Source organism: Cucumis sativus, chromosome 7 (genome assembly GCF_000004075.3).
Source record: "Cucumis sativus cultivar 9930 chromosome 7, Cucumber_9930_V3, whole genome shotgun sequence".
Classification (NCBI taxonomy): domain Eukaryota; kingdom Viridiplantae; phylum Streptophyta; class Magnoliopsida; order Cucurbitales; family Cucurbitaceae; genus Cucumis; species Cucumis sativus.
In genome coordinates, this window is record NC_026661.2 from 21,200,844 (window position 1) to 21,222,743 (window position 21,900).

A 21,900-nucleotide genomic window follows, 5' to 3' on the forward strand; every position below is an offset into this window, starting at 1 on the left:
GTCAGTTTGAACATTTACTAAACTGTTAACCGTTAGATTAAATTTTTAAAAATTTAAAAAATATAAAATTATTTATAAAATATAGCAAAATGTATCGAACTATTTTTATCTATATTTTGTAAATATATATATTTTGTTTTGCTCTCTATAACCATTTTTATTAATGGAAGTTTTGTCATTTAAGAATATAATTATTGTGTTAATTATGGTTTAACATATGGTGGAAGGGTTGGAAGATTTGGAGTTGAGGAACGGTTGCGTAATGAAGAAAAAGCCAAAGTCTTTCAACACTCTTTTTGAAATATCTAAAAGTCAAAAAGGCATTCAATTTTTGATATCTCGTCTTCACTTCAACATCAAACTCACCGTCGTTTCCCGGCGGAGTCGTGTTGATACTTGGAGCGGGACCGGGGTCGGGGTCGGGGGCTGAGACTGTGACGGAGGCGGGAAAAACCAAAAACACTCTTAAATATCTTTCCTCAATCTCCTTCAATGTCACAAAATTCCAAATCCCCCATTCAGGCACGTGAATTTCAACCTATCTTTCCCTGTTTCTGCCTTTGTTTGCGATGTTGTTGAAACTCTTTTGAACTAATAATGAATCAAACTTTTGATTGACCTCTTTTCTGTTTTCTTTTCTTTTTTTTTTTCAATCTCAGTATCCAGCTTTACTATCCAAATCCATGGCGTTTGAGTCACAGTCCCACAAAAAGGATTACTCCCCCGAGGTAAGCGGTGCTGGTGTTTTCGACGATGTTTATGCCATCCCGATGCTTCCCAAACAACAACTTGAAGTCGACAGCAACGCGAAACCCCACTTCAATTTCCAGCTTCCGGATCCTAGGCTTGCCGTTAAAGTAAGCTCCCTTTTGTATTTTTATCATCCGTGTTCATGTAATACATATCATCACTTAATGCAATCTTTCCAGTAACCTTCTAGCTTGAAACACCCATTTTGTTGTTCTTCACCTTCTCATTGAAATGTCCACTGCCTCTTCTCGCTACTTTGTAGTGTTTCAATGTCATTTTTATGCCTTTATGTGGTGGGCTATAATATTACTTCTTTGTTGTTGAAAGTCGACTTATTTGTTCTCCACATTGGAGCAATAGCTATTTAGAACCGAGCAACTCGGTGAAGTCGTCTGGGTTTCGTTAGATGGATTAAACCTATGATATTTTTGGGTTTGCCAATATTCTGGGTTCGGCCTTTCCATTGCATGCTCCTTTTTATGGGTATCTGATTTCTGTAACCTTTTTTCTCCATCAAATCATGTCCTTCCAGATGTATTAATGTATATTTTTCTCACAGAAACCGTTTCATATCTAATTTGGGACTTGATTTTCTCAGACAATATTCAATGCAGAGAGTGCATACATTATTGATAACATCTAGTTTCTCCACAATGCAACAAATATCGAACTGCATATCGAGATATAATTAATTTGTCACCAAGGCAAAAATAAAAGTAATTAATCATAGCCTATTATTGGTCATCATACGTCTAAACATGATTCAACACTCAGGATTTCTTTAGGACTAGAGAAGTTGCTGAGTTTGTTAGTGGGGCCATGGCAGGGGCTATGACAAAAGCTGTGCTTGCTCCTCTTGAGACAATCAGGTTGGCTTTTTCTGTAATTACTTTCATCTTTAGTTACCTGAGTTTTTTGTACATCATGTAATGGCTGATAGTACTATGTCAGCAGTGTAATGGCTGATGATATTGCCAAATGTTCGGTTATGTGAGTTATCATTCAAGGTAGAAAAGCAAAGATAGCAGTTGTTTTCGGGATCAAACTTGTCAACGTGTTTAGCCTTACTGGGGAAATGTATAATCTGGTGACTAGCACGGATTAAATGTTAATTTAAGTTGTATCTTTATTGGGACATAAAAACTATTTTTAGGTTTCCTTATTCTCTTATTTTGGCTTATATAAACCTTCAATGTCATAATCTATCTCTTCATATCTACGCTTGTTAATCAGTTCATTTTGGTAACATATCACGATTACTTCATGTAAAATTGTCCAGGACGAGAATGGTTGTTGGTGTGGGATCAAAAGATATTGCCGGTAGTTTTATTGAGGTTATTGAGCAGCAAGGCTGGCAAGGTCTATGGACTGGAAATGCAATCAATATGGTTCGCATAATTCCTACTCAGGCAATTGAATTGGGAACATTTGAGTGCGTAAAAAGAGCAATGACATCATCACAGGAGAGGTGGAGTAAAACTGAAAAACCAAGCATACATTTTGGCCCTGTCAATTTACAATTTTCACTCTCCTGGATTTCTCCCGTTGCTGTGGCTGGTGCAGCTGCTGGTGTCGTTAGCACTCTTGCATGCCATCCTCTTGAAGTTTTAAAGGTATGAATGAGTGTCACATTTTCTTTTGCTAGTGTAAAGGCTTCAGATGTTCTAATAATATTCATTTCATGTACAGAAGATTTTAACATATGCTACTTTAACCTTTCACGTGACCAAGATATTGACTGCTTCAGTGTGCCAGTTCATTAAGATCTTGCTCATATGTTTCTTTTATAGACTTTTGTTGCCCAACCTTCTTAATGAGAAATAATTCTCCCTGAAAGCTTTGAAAAATTATTCACTTTTAATCTTTCTTTGGTTATGAAAACTGTTGTTTTGACTTACCTTTTAAATGCAGGATCGCTTGACAGTTAGTCCTGAGGTTTATCCCAATTTAAGTGTTGCAGTTAGCAAGATTTACAGAGATGGTGGCCTTGGTGCATTTTATGCGGGTATTTCACCTACACTTGTTGGCATGCTTCCTTACAGTACGAGCTATTATTTCATGTACGAGACTATGAAGAAAACATACTGCCTAAAAAAGAAGAAGAATTCTCTAAACCGCATAGAGATGCTTCTGGTTGGAGCTCTTTCAGGTGAGTAATTTGACTTGACCTTAATGGTGGAATTGCTGTTTTAGAATATTCATGAAAGAGCAAGCCATTTGGTTCTATTCTCTCTCTCTCTCTTTTTTTTTTTTTAACTTGTTCTTCTATTTCAAGTGTTATAGTCCTATTAACCAAGGCAATTGAGAGGAGGTGTGGTTAACTGGAAATTTCTGTGCATATGCTTTTTGTGATGGAATTGAATTTATGTCATGTTTACCACAGAAAAGTACAACAAATCAATGAATATTGAAAAGTGGGCTTCATTTGATTATGTTTGTTGTTTACCTATGTTTTGTAAACATGTTGAAATATATGGGGCCACCTCGAAGAGCAAAGGGTGATGAACTCGATTGTGTTTGAAAATGATGTGGAACCTACCAACTGATACTGTTACTGTACCGTCACAAAATTCTGGGACTGAATTTATTCTTTGGTGTTTTACATATTCTGTGATATGTACTTATTTCATTTGGATGTGATGTGGATGCGTGTAGGTTTCACTGCAAGCACAATCAGTTTTCCATTGGAGGTGGCTAGAAAACGGCTGATGGTAGGAGCTCTACAAGGGAAATGTCCACCAAACATGGCAGCTGCAATTTCTGAAGTGATTCGAGAGGAAGGGCTTAAAGGACTCTACAGAGGATGGGGAGCTAGCTGTTTGAAAGTCATGCCTTCTTCTGGCATTACCTGGATGTTTTATGAGGCTTGGAAGGACATGCTTTTGGTCAACAGGAACCATCTATAACGTTTCTCAGCCCCTACAGTTTTTCAAAAAAATTTCCCCCTTTTATTTATTTGAAATGTTCAACCTGGACCCACTTTGGTCTAATTTTAAATGTCTGTGGGTGGGTGTCAGTTGGTAATACAATATGAGTGGCTCGGGATGAGTGCACTATTATCTCGAGGTCTTGAAGATCTATGTTCAATGTTGAGTTAAATTTTGATGAAAATCGAAAGAATAGATGGTTTAAAAAAGTCGCAGAGTATAGTTCATCAGATTCATTAAAATAAAATGTTGACTTAAACTTTCAGAACATGTAACTTTCAAAACTTACTTTTACAAATGAAATTATTTCTTTTAAAAGTCTTTTTAAGTACAACTCAACCGTAACTCAAACATACAGATGCTCGAAGAATAGATGGTTTTCTATTAAAAAGAGTCGTAGAGTATAGTTCATCAGATTCATTAAAAGAAAATGTTGACTTAAACTTTCAGAATCTGTAACTTTCAAAACTTACTTTTACAACCGATGCTCTGAATTTTAAAGAAAATTGTAATGATAAGTTTAAACTGATTGAGTTGAACAGAATTTAAGGGTTTACTATAACTCAAATTACGAATTTCACACAGTATTGGTCAAACCAAATTAATATATTTAAGTAATACTTACCGATTAGTTACTAGCTACTATGGGTCACACTATAAGAGCATCCTACCACAAATATAATTTATCGAAGAGCAGACCAAAAGGAATTGTACCCTAAAACTATTTAATTGCTAAATCAGTTCCTTCGCCAACATAAATATATTATTGAGTAAACTAACAAATCACCAAAAAGGTGCACTGAAAAATCTAATTATATCAGGACTGAACTCCATGAAAGAATGAATAATCGTGATGGGAAGAGGAAACGTCTGCCCGTAGACTAAAGAATTCAAATGAGATGAAAAAAACGCTTCAAACTTTCTTCAGTCATGGATTCTTGGTTTAGAAGGGAATTTTCCAGCGTCGGTGGTTGCTCTATTCTTATAGTCGTTATATTTTTCTCCCTTGTGATCATTTGCCAGCTTCTGCTTCCGCACTGTATCATCAGCATATCGACGCCAAAGTGCCTCCCTTTCCTTCCTTGGGACTTTACCATATCTGGGATCGGGCTTCAAGATTCGTTTAGCCATCGTCCATGAATTAAGAACCGTCTTTCCATCTTCCGATACCTGAGCAACTACTTCTGCTGTAAAGGATTCTGATAATAGATTTCGGAACTCGTTTGCACACCGCTACAGAAAAATTCAAACGAAAAGAATGAGTGAGTGAGGAAAAAGTTCTAGAAAATCGTTATCCAGTTACACATGCTAAATCTTTTCCGATTCATTTTGTTTAAACATTTACGAAAAGAGTTACAAAAATTGGGAATGAATGATGGGTGTAGTGCAGAGCAAAACAGCAAGGGATCACCTATTTTCTCATACGATCTACAGATAACTGTTTCCTCAATTATTTCTCAAGTATATTTGCTTTGGAATGGAAACTATACCATCTACTTTTATACCAGTTCGAATTAGAAGTTCAGAACCCATAACTATTTCCAAAATCTAGAAGCTTTTATTAGTATGCAAAATCATCAAGATAAGACGAGCAGATTCATAAAACCTTCCATAATTCTATTGAGATTGAATATATCATTACAAGCATCTGCTGAAAAGAGAAGCAAAGATTGTAGAGTCCAATCGATGGAATAAGAAAATGTGATAATAAAACATTTGGGACAACAATAAGATAGGCATAAATATTATAGTTTTCATTAAATTTATATCCTAGTCGAGAACATACGAGCAGGAGATAGCGGGAAAAGATGGGAGAAAGAGAAACAAACATTAGACTGCCTCTATTTATATTAGAAGGCTGGAAAAAGCCATCTAAACGACTTCACTTCAACAGTTTTGTTCTATAAGTTGAACTACTGTCTTTGAGTTATAAAGATCTGCTCAATTTCAGACTATATACCTATTTTGAAAAATCAACAATCAGCAAGTTGAAGATGAATTACCTCCTGCAGCATCTTTACATGTTCTCTGAATAATTTTTCTGTCTCAGATGAATCTAAATCAGTATTGGATGCACGACCTTGTGGATCCTTCTCCAGTTTAACTTTTGACTCGGTCCAAGAGGCCTAAGCCAAAAAAAAAAAAAAAAGTTCTATATAGTTGACACTGCAGAATCAAACAAACAGGAACGTATTTGACTACTTTCACCATCCACAGAACGTACTTGACTACTGTTTATTAGCAGGGAGGAATCGATCGGTTGTTTAATAAAAATAAATAAATGATCCAATAACTTGTGCTGAACTTTATGGCAGACAAATTTCAGTTAAAATTATAATCAAATTATATGCTTTTACATTCACCAGCAAATGACATCTCAGTCACTACTAAATTCTGTCTGATCAAGCATTACCACGCTTCATTTTTCTTACTCCATTACCCTCCTCCATTATCTCTCTCCTTTCTTTATTTTTCCAAAACTAGCCACGTAATCATGGTCCAAAAGATTTACCTGAGGGTCTTTGATCGATTCAACAAGCAATGCTTGAAAAGATGCAACTGCCTCCTTTTTCCGTACTTTTAGGCGTACCCTTTCCATTTCTTGCTCTTCTCTTTCCTTCCTTTTCCGCCATTCTCTCTCCCTTTCCTTCAGTTTCTCCTGAAATAAGCATTTGAAATTTATTATGAGCATTCAACATGGAAGTTACGTTTTACAGACCAGACGGTTATTTTAGTATGAGCATTCAACATTGAAATTTAGTATGAGCATCCCATTTCACCATGTGGTTAATTTTGCTTATCACACCGGATGATGTAAATAAATTCCTTGGAGAAAAGGATTTATCATGAAACAAAAGTAATGAACAATAGAAGACAATACTCATTTTATAAAGAACTGAAAAAGAAACTAAAACTAATCCTAATCCTGATCAGTTAAGGAAACTGAAACTTATCTTCATTCGCAAAGAAAACTAATCATAATCCTAATGAATCATGGAGTTGACTAAGATACCCTAATTACCCAATCCCACTACATCATTTCGTGGGGTTTCTTGGTCTTTCACCATGCAATTTTGTCGGTTGTCGGTTTGTTGTTTTGATCTTGTTTGTTTGGCTTCTATTGGTTTCTTAGATTCTTATGAGTTCTTTCTCTAAATTTCTGTGCTTCTTAGTTGAAGATTTCTCTCTCTTATTTGGCTTCTACTACTTATCATTATGAGTCGTGTTTGTCCCTTGTATTTGTCTTCTAATTGGAGATCTTGTATTTTGGAACATTAGTCTCTATTAATATAATGAAAATTTATGTTTCCTTTTCAAAAAAGAAAAAAAATGTTAGTTGAGAATGAAAGAAATGTGGCTACCATTCATTTTTCTTTAAACGGAAACGGATCTCTCTAAGTACAAGAGACAATTGCTCTAAAGTACGAGGATTATACAATAGCTAAACAAGGCATAGGAATTAGTAGTCACACTCGAACATCTCAACTAGATTGACACCTCCCTGGCGACCTCGTCATATCCAGAAGAAAAAAAGCAAAAAGGAAAAAATAAATTCAACCTAAGCCATGATAATGAATCTTTACTAGATATGACTAGTAAGGAGTTTAGTACAAAGAGAAGTAACCATAATAAAGAGAAGAGAAGGTATCAACAAAATAAAATAAAAGCAACTGAATTAAGGTGGAAAGATAAAAGCTCTCCAATTTAAGTTGAGATCTTGGATTGTGTGGCTACCATTCATTTAAATGTAAATCAACAGCTAGGGCAAAAATCATTTCTCAGAAAAGAACAAGATGTTGGATTATATCGAAGGTCAAAGTCAAAGAAGGAAGATGAAAGCCCTAGACTAAAAAACCAATCCTTGACATGGACAAGGGCTCGTGGCCATGAACAAATATGTGGCAATAAAAAGGTGAAGACCGTGAACATGTCAAAGAAGTTCCTTGTGCTTTGGCCATTAGGTGCCACTCATCAACCAGAGTGTCACCCTATCACCTCACCGTACCTCTCAGCTCTTGCAACTATTGAACCTTGAAAACACTACCCCAAATAACCAACACGGATAGACTAGCATACAATGATAAAAGCAGATTCTTGTAACAAGGAATCAGAATTTCAAGTTAGCATACCTGCTCCTCCTTTCTAGCTTTTGATTCACGCTGCTTTTCCTCCTCAGCAGCCTTAAGTTCAGATATATACTCATTGAATAACATCTCACGCTCCTCATGCTTAACAGATCTGTATCTTGGATCTTCCCGTAGACTATCTTTTACCTATAACATGACAGACGGGGAGGAGGGGAAAATAGTTACACCTCTTTCAGAATAATGTAGTGTTGTAGTCCAAAGTGTTTTCGTGTTCATTACTATTTACTGCAAATGAACATCTAACTTTTCAAAGACTATTACCTCGCTCAATCTAACTGATTGGATCAGAAAAAGAATTACTTAAAATCTTCCATCAAGTTTATGGGTCCCAAAGCTGGTGCAGCATAGTTCAAAATTAATAAAACCTATGAATTTATCAGGTTTATTCTCTCTACAACCTTATCTTACAATTCAAAAACCATTGGTATTTTAGATAGACAATCATATACTACAGAAAATGAACTACCAATTAAGGATATCATGGTGCACCCACCCTGAACCAACGGGAATTGATGTTGATATCTTCTCTCTCCTGCAGCATGGACTTGAAACTAGTGGTGGAAGCGGCCCATAAAGCTTGTGCCTTTTCAACGGCAGCCTTCTTCAGACAAAGGACCCTACAAGTTAAATAGAAGTATTATCCCGCTAAAACCCAAGTCAATGAATTAAAGTTAAAGGACAGATCAAACATAAATATGAGATTCTGGTTACTAGCCTACTACCTTGTTGACTCAAGTTGCTTTTTCAGGGGTTAGCAATAGTAAGCACTTTCTGTGTAGAAAACAGTTCATATTACATTTGGAAATGAATCCACCTAGAGTAAAACCATATCAGAAGAGGGCAGCCATATCAAAGGCATGACAGCAACCAAATTTTAAATTCCAAAAGGCATGATCACAAAGCATAAAAAATAAATGGCAATGTGGGGCATTTAAAATAAAAAGCTCCTAATACAATATGTAAAAAAGCCAAAGTTTCAATTTACAGAAAATAAACAATAAGTATGATCCAACATTTGTTTGACTGTGATGTTGGTCCTCAGTCAAACCTGAGTTAATAAAATAAGAGGCATGCTAAACATAGATCTTTTACAAAAGATTTAACTGCAATGAAGTTATTTTCAAGATAATCCAAACATATTTAACATCTGGAGCAGATGGGCACTGTCTTTTTTAGTAATTCCTTTCGCGATGGGCTCATTTTACTTTCAACTTACATATTAGCTTTAAGGGACTGGGCAATTGTGTTGCCTTTTCCTTTTGCTTCCATTTGCCGATTTTCATTGAGTCTTGAGCTTGGCCATTTGATTTAAAATCACAACACTGGTTTCCTCACGTTACTCTGTTAAACCTCAGAGAAAACTAGGCTTTTATTAGATTGTGTAAAAGACATGCTAGTGATCTGTCCATCTTCACACACTTCGATTAGAGGGTGTATTACTTATTTCTTCATTCCCTCAACATTGACCAGATTTGAATCCACCCCAGCAGATATTTCTAAAGTCCACCCATCCTTCCCCGTCTTCTCCAGGTGAGATAACAAGGTTTTGGGGTTTCAAGGAAGCCTCTTTTCTTTGTAGTTTTTGGATCCAAACAAACCCCAAATGTAATCCATTTGTGGGGGGACTTTGAGGCTTGAAGAAGGTCATCCATGGAATCTATCAAGCACACTATCACAACTGTCTACTCCTGTGATGATATGATTCCACAACTTTCACCACTCTTCACATGTCAAATTCGCAGTCGAACATCTTTTTTCACACTCTTATTGTTAGTTTGTGCATCAAAATTGTCAAGATCTCTAACAATCTCCAACGTTGCCAACATAGCAAACTTTCACGGATGACCAGGGGTGAAGGAGGGTGAACAAGCTTTTTCGGTCAAATAAAGATTCTCAGAGCAAGTTGGTAAGCTGCAAGTTGACGGGCTGTTTATTTTAAAGTATTCACAAGAATATGATGTTTGGCAATAAGATGCTTAGGATTAAGACGTTCTATGTGATTTACCATGCACTTTCTCTATAGATATTTCAATGCTCAACTTTGACACCAAAATATCACCTGATAAAGCCATATTTTGACAGACTGAAGGAACAATTGCCAACCATGTTAATAAACTTTATAAACTTGAGTGAATTATGACATTAAAATTTCAAGAAGAAAGCAAAAAAAAGAGTTGCAAATGCTCTAGTTACTCATTAAATGGCACCTTTCGTTCAATAAATTCTCCCGATCCTTACGATCCAAAGCTTCAAACCGCGAGTCATTCCCCCATTTCTTTTTGAATGTTTGGTAACTGGTTGTGTGATCAATATCCTAAAAATAAATAATACATACAAATTTGTTAGAACTTAGAATTTAAGTACGTATACTACTTTAGTTAGAGGGATTTTAATTTCTGACAAGAGAAACAAACTGAACTTATGTTTACGAAAAATAATAATAATAATCATAGCTTGCTCAAGAGGTTTTGAACTCAACCATCTCAATTCTACATTAATTCAAAAGATCCAACTACAGATATAGCAATATAAGACAGGGTAATCAATGTGGAAAGAGATAACCTCAGATGCGCTATCCAGTAACTGTTTAAATCCCTCTATTGCAGCCTTCTGAGCAGCTCTCTTTTCCTTGCGTTCTTCCTCAGCACGGGTCTTAACATAGTGTTCAAACAAGGACCGCCTAGCTGAATAACTGGGAATAGCCTGTCATTGAATAAATACTTCTCAAAACAATTAACATTTTTTTTCTCACAACAAGTTTACATTGAGATAAAAATGAAAAAAAACATAGGCATACCAAAAAACCAGCCCACAAGCCCAACTATAAGACGGGACTCCAACTATACAAAATAGAACCTATAGGATGGGTCAGTGCTGAGAAGGCATTGATTTTGAAGATAAATATTGTTCTTGGTTGGACCATTTTTTTTATAAGAAACAAATTTCATTGATTAGCTCCTTCTCAAAACTTCGCTTTGGACTTCTCCATTTCATTGTTTGGACGGTTTATTTCCACCGGAAATCAATTGGAATTGGGAGCTTTCGTATTTCCTGTGTAATCATTTTCTGTTTTCCTTTTGCTTTGAGATCAGTTTTCTGTTGTATCTTTGGGAATTATACAATAAGAAACTTAAAAATAAAACCATGTTCTGGTCCCTAAAAAAATGAAAATCATAAATGTTTGATAGTATGGGGTTCAATCCCAAAACCAATTGGCTATGAGAGGAGTAGCTCATATATCTTATATGGAATGTGAGTCTTCTTGGTTTTTCCAAGGTGGGACTCTCAGTTTCTCCAACATGCCCCCCCTCAAAGTGGTGCCTCTTTGGGTTCACCTATCTTGGACCGAATATCCGTTTGGACTTAACGGGCTTTGATACCATGTTTGATAGTATAGGGTTCCATCTCAAAACCAATTGGCAATGAGAGGAGTAGCCCATCTATCTTATATGGAATGTGAGTCTCCTTGGTTTGTCCAAGGTGGGACTCTCAAAATCTCCAACAATAAAACAATTTCACCACCAAGATAACAGACACTGTCCCAAAAAAACAAATAACAAAATGTTGCAGAGATAGATAGAAACAAGTACATCTTAACTCTTAAAGTGTAAAAGAGATTTTTTTTACCATCATAAAGAGACGAGTAATACAAAAGAACAAACTTGCTGGAAGCTATAACAGAAGAAAATTATGCGTCAACCAAGAATTCAAATGTATGGAAGTAGTCTAGCATAGACAAACAAAATCAAACAAACCTGTATCAAGGGGTACCACTGGTAGCAGCCCCTTATTCCCGAACAAAGTAATTCAAATCTTTATACTCAACAAACCTTAAAACGGGGATCAAAAACTATCTTCGGCAATTCCTTGTCCCATTTAGAGAATGGTGCCACTCCTCGCTCCTTAAGCATTTCCTGCAATTACAACATAATGAGCAACTTCCACCAAAGGAACAAAAACTCCATCAAATTTTATCAAACTGTTAAAAAGATTTTGATAATGATCCCCAATAAAAGGGAAGTTAGATGATACCTTAAACTGGATAATTAATTGCTCATTAGTTGGCCCACTGTCTACATCCTCGGAGTCCGAGGAAGAGTCGGATACATTTCCATCAGCATTGGCATCTTTTGGCTTATCTTTGTTCTCAGTCTGCAGTGCCTTGACTGTAGCATCAGCATCTCTAGGCAGATTTACATCTGATTGAGCTACTGTTGGTGCAGAAATAGGTGAGGAAGCTACCGGAGTTCCAGAGTCTTGCAATTTTTTCTTGATCAAATCCAGAGCAGAAGATGACCCTGATATTCCTACTGTTCTAAGAGGTGTGGCTTCACGGCCACCTGTATTAATGGCAGGAGTATTGATACTGGTAGAGGAAGTTCCTAGATCAGTCGATGCATTGTTATTTGGCAAAGGAGCTGAAAGTTCTTTTGTTTTTTCATCATTCTGTTGCCTCAATTCAGACACTTCATTTGGGATTTGCCAACTGCTAATCTGATTCAGAGAGAGAGTCAAATTGGCACAACTGAAAGATGAAAATTAAGTTCACGGCTCAAATTTACTACTGATCTAAATCAGAATAAGAGCCTTACAATCCACAGCATTGAGTAAAAGACGTAGAATCAATATCATGACTTTGTGAGGTTCATTTTTCATCCAATGAGTTCATATAAAGAAAATAGAACCTATAGGCTAGTTACAAAAGGTCTTTGAAATCGAAGCCCAAAAGATATATGAAATCCAACCAGGGACCACATTTCACTAGGATCCAAACACACAAATTCGAGTAGCTTTTAAGAACTAACACCAGGGGACCATTTTATCACAATGCACAAATGGTTAAGAGGAGGGGATATACAATCATACATTTAATTCAGACAGGAAAACTTCCAAACATATAAGAAAGCTCAATACAGAGGGGGTGATTTTGAAGAGGGAGAAAAATATCATACCTTCGTTTTGTTGTTGTAGTAGTACTTTTTACCATCACCCATAGTAACCAAAACCCAATCTGTACCAGACAAGTTTGACCTATAGACAATGGAACACAAGCACATTCAGTCGCTAGAAAGACTAGAAACCCACAATTGGGCCTATATACATATGAGCTAAAAAAATATTGATCGTTGTTATAACAAAAATAGACTAATGTTCCAAAATACAAAACCAGGAAGTAATGAGAACAATAAAGCAACAATTCAATCAAAACATCGTAACTTAAGTGGATTATAAGGGAAACATAAAAGCATTCCAAATCCAATTAACACCAATATCCTAAATAGAAGTATCCCATGAAGCCTTTAGAAAAAGAACGCCATGAAGCCTTTAGAAAAAGAACGCCAAGAAGCCTTGAGACGATCTTTACCATACATTGATCACCTTACAATGACCATCCCATGATCTAAACCTCTAAGTGGATTATAACGGAAACATAAAAGCATTCCAAATCCAATTAACACCAATATCCTAAATAAAAGTATCCCATGAAGCCTTTAGAAAAAGAACGCCAAGAAGCCTTGAGACGATCTTTGCCATACATTGATCACCTTACAAATGATCATCCCATGATCTAAACCTCTAATGCATAGCTTAATTGAAGAATCCAAAAATTTTGGGGGAAAATGATCTTGTTAAAACTAGTAAAAGTCAACATCTAGAAGGAAACAAAATTAGCCCAAAAGTTATGCTAAAGCCAAAATGAAGAACTAGTATAAATTAAGAGGATCCATAAGAACACAACCATCATGGTTGGCCTAAAGGTGAAAAAGGAGACATATTCTCAATAACTACTAAGAGGTCATGGATTCAATCCATGGTGGCGACCTACTATGGATTAATTTCCTATGAGTTCCCTTGACACCCAATTAATATCGATTTCCACTTGTTGGCTTTTTTTCATGTCGCAAGCCCAAAAGTGAGGGGGGTTTATATGATGTAATATTAAATTTGCCTCCACTCATCAGCTTAAGCTTGGCTTAAGATTTAACAATTTTAGATGGATGGAACATGAAAGCTTGAACATGCAAGTAGTACACATGGTTTACTAGACAACAGCATGTAAGGCTCCGCGAAGAAATGCCACAATCATTGCCCTTTTACCAGCAGTCCCCTACATAGTCTTAAGCGTCCAAATCCTAAACCTCCCTTAGTTACCAACCCTATGCTCACATGGGTACGCTAAAACCAACTCCAAATATCTAAATCATCTCAAAGTCCAATCAAAAGTCTAATCTACCTTCATTAGAAGCCATCAAGAGAGAGAACATTTCTACCAGAGACATCATCGTCAATGCAGAAATAGAGAAAGCTCCCACAACAATATCCTTATCAACAGACTGGGGATACAACCTCCTAAAGAACAACAAAATATAGGTCCCTCTACTCCAAGTATTTACAGGAATTTCTTGATTTTAAACAGGTGGAAGCCCGAAACAAAGCATTATACATGACATATAAGCAACCCATTACAAAGACCTTGTCTAATTTTGATGCCAAAATACTGCAAAAACATAAATGAACCATCATAGACCAGTGCTGACAAGTTTTATGCATTGATATTTAGATTGTAACAATGCGGCCTACAAAATTACAGTCGTGTGACATAACAACAATCTCCAATACATGGCTGCAAAGCAGGTAGTTACTGCTGCTGTAGAAGTAACTAATAAAATAAGTAAACATGCTTCAGTTTCATATGGAACAATCGCATTTCCATTATGGTTAATAAGGCTACTTACATTGAAACTGACGTTGCCTGCGCCATGAGATTTTCAGCCTGCAACAAATTCAATTACATCAAATTTCCATATATGTATACAAAACTATTAACGAATGAGATGCACCAAAATTGAAAAATAAAAATAAAAATAAAAATAAAAATAAAAAATAGAAAGAAAAAAAACCTTCAATTCTACATAAACAAACACAGAAGCCAGAATACGGTCATGTCATTCCTACATTGTTTATAATAACGTACAAACGAGCCTATCATAAAGTTCAATAATTAACCACGATGATAACAAATGTTCATTTAAGCCAGTTACTCAGCCCGTGTTCCACAAAAAGAAACTAATGGAGTGATGCTAAATCAGAGAGAGGTGGGAAATAGGTAGGGATATTTACAGGTAAACAACAAGAAGGCAAAACGAAATTTATTTGCATTCGAAGCTATAAAGAACTTCCCGAAAAATACCTCCCCTCTGAAACCTGAAGGTTTTTCATAGGTAGATTCTCCGGTCAAGGCATTATAGTAATAAATTATTCCTGCCTCAGTTTTGTGGGCAGTCCAATCCTCCGAGTGCTTATTTAAAGAGATGTTCTCAGAATGCCCTACACCTTGAGCGTGTTTATGGCTATCTGTTAAATGGTCAGACAAAGAATGTAGAACAAAAGCTTAGCTGCATATAAAAACCAAATTATAAATAACTTTACCATGATATAAAGATAATAATTTGACAGCCCGCATACCAAGTTCGGGATGATTTGAGTCTGTCTGAATCAATGTATTGCCAATAAGCTGATTTCCATGACCAGATGGCACAGAAATGCCAGATGCAACTTGAACAGGGGTAACACCGGGAGGTTGAGGATCCGGCAATGGAACAGAAGGAAGGGGCATTCCACGAGCAGGAAAAGGAAGAGGGCCATGATAAGAAGTAGAGTACGGCAGAAAGGGAGGCCTGGGCATGGCTCCCAACTGAGGAGGCTGAAACCACATCGCATGAGGTGGAGATACAACAGGAGTTAGAGAAGGATAGGAGCCACAAATTTGTGGACGAGCAGAAGGATGAATTGGGTTATGAATTGCATGCATATTGGGTCCTGGAATAGTAGAAGCAGAATCGGTGGGCGGAAACAAAACTGCCGGACCCGTGGACACAAGTGGCATCGACGGTGACATTCCAGGTGGACCAGGAACCATCGGAGCTACGGACGGTAGTTGATGAATATGGAAAGATGGGGCAGGAGGAACCGGTGAAGTGGAGGGGATCAAATTAGGAATTGAAGAACCATTAGCAGCGGAATTTGAAGTAGGAGGAGCAGGTAGTGACACAGATTGGGAGACAGTTGAAGCTGAAGACATGGTGAAATGAAATGTAGCTAAGCAGTAACAGGCGCGATAACCTGCAACCACAAAGAATACCCAGAAGCCATGTGTATGTACTTCACGATCTACCTCCTATACACGCACGATTGTGCAATGGCTGTTCGCCGGTCGTCGTTCGCCTGTTCGCGTTTGTGCAACGCCTATTCGTGGTCGTCTTGTGAGAATTCCTTTGTTTCTCTTTTTCCTTCTTTTTCTTTTTTCCTTCTTTTTTTTCTTTCTGGCGATTGGCGATCTCGGGCCTGTGCGTTTCACGATGACCTAAAATTCGATCTAGTTCGGTCCGGTCGGTTCAAGTATAGAAAACCTGGTCGGTTCATATATTGGTTGGATTTTTCTAGTGGCCCAACAAAATGAAACTTAGCCCAAAGTTCAAAAATCAGTGAACTTTGATATTTTATACAAAACTCTATGTATTTTGAGATAAATACAATATAGAGAGAACTTGAAATTGACACGTAATTTTAAGGACAATATATATATATATATATGCATGACCTAGATTGTAGTGATTAAGACAGTTAATTTTTTTTGTTTACTTTTTGTGGTAAAAGAACGACTTACATTTTTTTTTCCTCTCAATTCATTGTTTTGCTAATTTGTATGAGAATGTTTTAACAATTTAGCTTTTTGAAATGATATGAAAAGTCATTTAATCATTGAAAATAAACTGAACAATACAAATAAACTAAGAGTTTAGAGTTTAGTATCGTAAGCTCAACTGCTATTAAAATTTTCAATGTATCTTATAGAAACAATGTTCTTAATTCATTATGAATCTCATCCCATGTTTTATTTGATCAAATATCCATTTGAGTTTCATGGGTGGATATTTGAGTTTCATGGGTTGTAATAGAGTCAAAGTCGTTTTATCTTAAAACTATGTTAATAGAATAATATTAAATGTGTTAGAAAGTGTGATATCTACCTTTCCATATTGAAATTCAAGACATGCTTCACAACCTTTATAAATTAGAAATATAAAGGTTACTCTTGTTATTGTTAAATCTTCTTATTGTCAAATTATAATATTAGTCCACATGAATGATAAAAAATTGAAATCCATCAAAGAAACCCTAGACAAAAAATCTAACCATGAAAAGAAAATAGCATACATGCATTTAAGTGAACTTTAACTCAATGGTACTAACACGGCCTCCGTCCCTGGTGGTTGGAGTTTCAATCCACTGTAACCCGTGTATAAATAATAATAATATAATAATAAATAAACTCATCCCCTGGTAAAGAGAAAAAAAAAAGAGGTCAGAGTTGGTAACCGAAGAGTCTTGAGCTTATCTAAAGATGAATTGGGAAAAAGGAGTTCGAAAACCCCCAAAAATTCAGATTCATCTTAGTAGTAGGGTCCATCTGCACCCATAATCCAATTACATAAAACATAATCACAGATACAACAACTTTGTGATGCAGTGCAGCAGCAGAAAAAGAAGTAATTAACATGGAAAAAGAAGGGGAGACGGATCTCTCCGCAATTTTCCATTAGACACATCTAACTTATTCATTTTCTCCTCGCACCAAAGCAGCTGCTCTTTAGTAATCCTTGACATCTTCAGAAGCCTTGTTATGATTTTAATGTCCACAACACCAAAAAGTAATTGCATGTCTTCATAGGTTTGAGGACACGTTTTCTGTTTCCATCCTTTACTTTTCTTCCTAACCTCTTTCAGCTTCGTTTTCTTCTGCAAAAACTCAAATCCATTTAATATTATTCGCCAAATTCAATTATTGGATACATGATCATGTCACAGTCATTGAAATCCACTTATTTCTCTTACAGAGAATATAACTGGTGCCGATGCATAATTAAGTTATAGGCACTAAATTGGTTCTTTGAAAACGGTATTTGTCTTCCTTATAGAAAAAAGAAAAAAGAAAAATAGGTATTTGTCTTATAACCAATTTAGGTATCATCGAGTTGATATTGTCACATTTGTCATTTCAACAAAGTTAAGCACACTTGACTTTCATACCTTGTCAAGAGAAGATCGAACACGAGCAAGCAGAGCAGCATCCTGGGTGTGGTTCCGAAATGATAATGAAGCAGAAGTTGAGGTTTTCTTCTCCATCTTCAGGAAGCGGTGGAAAGTAAAGATTGAAGCCTCAATAATGAACAGCAGGTCAGGAGCAAGGATGAGGGAATCAGATTCCTGTTCCTGCACCCCGTTTGGATCTGAAGCTGAACAAGAAACAAGAATAGAGTTGATCATATACAGGGTATCCTAAACAAATTCGGAGGGATCTGCGTATTCACAATACCTTGTATGTTAGGAACATGCAACATTTTAGGATAAGTTCGACGGGTTCGGGCATAAATTGTAGGCCTGAGAGCTTGCTGAAAGGGTTCATTTTCAATAAACCTTTGCAAGAGGACTTGAAATTGCTGAAAGAGCTGAGCAGTAAGATTATAATGAGTAGTAGAGTTTTGGGGTTGGCATGATATTAAGTGGTTAAGTTGAGTGTACTGACAGTGAAGGGCCTCCCAGGACAAGCAAATGTGAGCAACATACGCTATTTCTATGTGGTGATTGGAGTCAATCAGAGTCAGTGAAGGATCGACATCCTCCATTTCGTCTTCAGGTTCTTCAATCCTCTTCAGAGAAAGACACCGAAGAGGGGATGCACTCTTTTTCGATGCAGATCTTTGGGAGGTTGATGCAGGACCTAAAGCGCAATGACAATGGCAATGTAAAGTAAGAGCAACATAATTTCACTAGCTTAAAATGATTCATTGATTTTGGGAACATACCAGATTCAATGCTCTTACGATCAAAGAAACGCATCCTCTCACAGTAATCATCATAAACAGCACCAAACCCTCCCCACCATTGTCGACCTTCTGCTTCCACGTCTCTCCACTCAGTCTCCCCTTCACCCACTTCTTCTTCTTCTCCTCCTTCGATTTCTTCTTCTTCTTCCTCGGGAATCAAAACCATGAAACTGTTCCTCCTCAGCTCCTTCAGTCTCCTCTTTACCTCCTCCATTATGAAATCATCCTCGTCCTCTTCAGCTTCCACTTCTGCAATACTTTTAGGATCTGTGCCATCCTCTTCCTGGCATGCATAGAAAATAATCAAATGCAGAATGAACTTGATATTCAGAATGAAGATTAAGACAAGAAAAGGACAAAAACTCCATCTAGATTTACCATCGTCAAAAAGAGTATGACATTGATCCTCAATAAATGGGAAGTTAGATGATACCTTAAACTGGATGATTAATTGCTCATCAGTTGGCCCACTTTCTACGTCTTCAGAGTCCAAAGAGGAGTCGGATACATTTCCATCAGCATTAGCATATTTCGGTTTATCTTTGCCGTTCTCTTTTTGCAGTGCCTTAAGTGCAACATTAACATCTCTCGGTAGATTTAGATCTAATTGAGCTGTTGTTGGAGCTGAAATAGGTGAGGAAGCTACAGGAGTTCCAGTGTCTTGCAATTTCTTCTTGATCAAATTCAAAACAGAAGATGGCCCTGATATTCCTACCATTCTAAGACGTGTGGCTGCACGACCCCCTGTGTTAGTGGCTGGAGTGTTGATAGTGATAAAAGAAGTTCCTAGATCGGTCAATGCTTGATCATTTGGCAAAGGAGTTGAATGTTCTTTTGTTTTTCATCATTATGTTGGCTCAATTCAGTTACTTCATTTGGGATCTGCCAACTGCTTATCTGATTCAGAGTGAGAGTCGGACAGGCACAATTGAAAAATAAAAATTAAGTTCACAGATATATTTTACTATCGATCTAGATCAGTACGAGATTTATGTGATCTTGCGCGTGCACAAACAAAAAAGCTGTTGAGAACTAGCAAAAGCAGTGGACCATTTACCCATGATACACAAGCTGTTAACACAGCAGGAGACATGCATCCATAAATTTATTTCAAACAAGAAACCTTTCAAACATATATGAAAGCTGAATCTGAACTCTGTTTCCCTATCCGGGGGAAGGAGGGAGTATCATACCTGCGTATTTATGTTTTTGTGAAACTTTTTACCATCGCCCATAGAAACCAAACCGCAATCCTAACCTCAGAAGTTTGGCCTACAGTCAATACAACACGAGCACACGCAGTTGTTAGAAACCCAGAATTTGGCATGATCTTTATTAGAGCTACTAAGAGCTAACATCTAGGAGAAAAGAAAATTAGCCCAAAAGTTATGAGAACCCCAAATGATGAACTAGTGTAAATTAAGGGAAGAAGACCCATAATACTGCGATGATCTATAAAGATATCTTAAATCTAAATTAATAAACCAGTGAAACCACCCAGAGATGCCAAACAGTATCAAGTAAACGGTCCTAACAGGTGAAGGCAAATCAATGAATTAACATATGGTTTATATTCTCCTCTGCACGTCAACAGTTTTTGGTTTGCAGAGTAATAAACTTCCATCGATACTGAAATCAATGGGCAGGTAGGAAGATGAGCAAAATCCAGCGATGTGATTCTATTTCATTTAAACCAATGTGATATAGGTATCAGGGCTAAAAAACTTTTTTTTTTTCAAACCCTAGTTTTAACTTAGAGCATCAGACCCTGGCTGCCTCACCTAGCCAGCGCCGATGGAAACCGACCGGAACTCTAGCTACCGTCTTTAACAGCAGACAATACCTCCGGCGTGTTTGTGGTCGAAGTATCTATTCCTGCCTGTCAGATCACCCTTTAGTCCACCCCAACCGTCGACTTGGAAGTCCGTTTGTAGTCGTGTTTGGCGACATTGTTCGCTGGCTTTGTTCGCGCTTGAAGTCCGTTCGCGGTTGTTCGGCGGGGTTGTGGCAAAGATCTGTATTTTGCGAGGGGATGGAGATGAAAATGGGAAGAGAGTGGAGGGAGTGAGTGAGGGAGTAGAAGTGTAGGACTGAAAGAGACAAACTATATATATATTAACTTTATTGTAATACTTTTATTATTGATAAATTAAAAAAGCAAAAGTGAAACTGTTACAACCAATTACATTTAAGTACATTTTTTTAAATATTAAACTTTTTAAATTCTATTAATCGTGTCTTTAAAATGATATCAGTCCCTGTTAAATGTTTGTTATTGATATGATCTAAAATTTTGCTATAGATTATAAATATTTTGTTAAATTTGTTACTTTAAAAATTTTATTTATATTTATTTATAGATGTTTGGAGAGATGGAATATAAATGATGTTAATAAAAATCAAAGAGTGTTAGCAAGTTTGAGTAACAAGATGTTGAACGAAAATAAGTTTGTAAAACGTGAGAAAAAGTATTATGTTGAAAGTTGTCAAAACATAATGAGTTTTTTGTATTATAAATTGGAATATATTTTCATCCACACATTTTATATTACATTACTTTACCGTCTTGTCTCATTGTGTGTCACTAAACACTTTGTAAATATATTTGTAACATCATGTCATTTTTTACTATGATCTTATCTATCTTGAGTAGTTATAAGTCGTATTATAAATATAGATATACTTTTTCGAAACTATTTAAAAAATTGGCTTTAATTTTTTAAATATGGGTGAAAAGTAAATAATAAATAATAAACAAAAGTTGAATGAGTGTTTATAAATTTTTTTTCGCAAACTACAATTTGAGAATAAAATTATTCGGTACAAGGTGGAATGGGTGGGAAATGCAATGTATAATACACATTTTAAATTGTTGTTTAATTAGTTATTTCAAGACTTTTCGCCAAACTGCTATTTATTCATTTTCTTTATAAACATTCAATTTCATTGATGTTACTTCAACAACAACACGAAATAAAAAAAGGATGTAGATGTTTATATATTCAACTCATTTACTATCATAAACATGCAAAATTAACAAACTACCTCGTTCTAGTAACTAGGAGGTTCCACCTAACTTATGATGGTATCATTAAACCACAATAAATCACAAAGTAAATGTGGTGATTTGTGCAAAGTTTGTTTAATGTTTAAATGTTTATTTACTATATAAAACAAAGTGATAAA

At 36.3% G+C, this 21,900-nt stretch overlaps 3 protein-coding genes across 7 annotated transcripts; 1 reads left to right on the forward strand and 2 right to left on the reverse strand.

Moving 5' to 3' along the window:
• The first annotated feature begins 333 nt into the window (after positions 1–333).
• On the forward strand, positions 334–3,886 carry LOC101216957 (probable mitochondrial adenine nucleotide transporter BTL1). 2 transcript variants are annotated; one of them, XM_004141704.3, is made up of 6 exons: positions 334–522; positions 660–857; positions 1,525–1,619; positions 2,030–2,363; positions 2,662–2,899; positions 3,406–3,886. In XM_004141704.3, exons 1-6 carry the CDS (start codon positions 493–495, stop codon positions 3,654–3,656), a joined length of 1,146 nt encoding a protein of 381 aa, XP_004141752.1. In that variant the 5' UTR covers positions 334–492; the 3' UTR covers positions 3,657–3,886. The 2 variants fall into 2 exon arrangements, with proteins under 2 accessions (XP_004141752.1, XP_011659582.1); XM_011661280.2 differs by lacking the exon at positions 1,525–1,619 and having other exon boundaries at positions 336–522.
• A 378-nt stretch (positions 3,887–4,264) lies between these two features.
• LOC101216726 (pre-mRNA-processing protein 40C) lies at positions 4,265–16,179 on the reverse strand. The gene is made up of 13 exons (XM_011661281.2): positions 15,293–16,179; positions 15,018–15,181; positions 14,563–14,600; positions 12,778–12,856; positions 11,858–12,319; positions 11,656–11,739; positions 10,388–10,528; positions 10,033–10,139; positions 8,319–8,442; positions 7,808–7,951; positions 6,190–6,336; positions 5,681–5,803; positions 4,265–4,910 (listed from the first exon to the last, which is right to left on the reverse strand). Exons 1-13 carry the CDS (start codon positions 15,906–15,908, stop codon positions 4,602–4,604), a joined length of 2,538 nt encoding a protein of 845 aa, XP_011659583.1. The 5' UTR covers positions 15,909–16,179; the 3' UTR covers positions 4,265–4,601.
• Positions 16,180–17,177: 998 nt separating this feature from the next.
• Positions 17,178–20,809, reverse strand: LOC101216166. 4 transcript variants are annotated; one of them, XM_011661282.2, is made up of 7 exons: positions 20,496–20,809; positions 19,908–19,986; positions 19,148–19,611; positions 18,694–18,997; positions 18,204–18,608; positions 17,918–18,123; positions 17,178–17,626 (listed from the first exon to the last, which is right to left on the reverse strand). In XM_011661282.2, exons 3-7 carry the CDS (start codon positions 19,430–19,432, stop codon positions 17,381–17,383), a joined length of 1,446 nt encoding a protein of 481 aa, XP_011659584.1. In that variant the 5' UTR covers positions 19,433–19,611; positions 19,908–19,986; positions 20,496–20,809; the 3' UTR covers positions 17,178–17,380. The 4 variants fall into 4 exon arrangements, with proteins under 4 accessions (XP_011659584.1, XP_031744993.1, XP_011659585.1 ...); XM_031889133.1 differs by having other exon boundaries at positions 19,148–19,603; positions 20,558–20,808; XM_011661283.2 differs by having other exon boundaries at positions 20,558–20,808.
• Between the last annotated feature and the right edge of the window lie 1,091 nt (positions 20,810–21,900).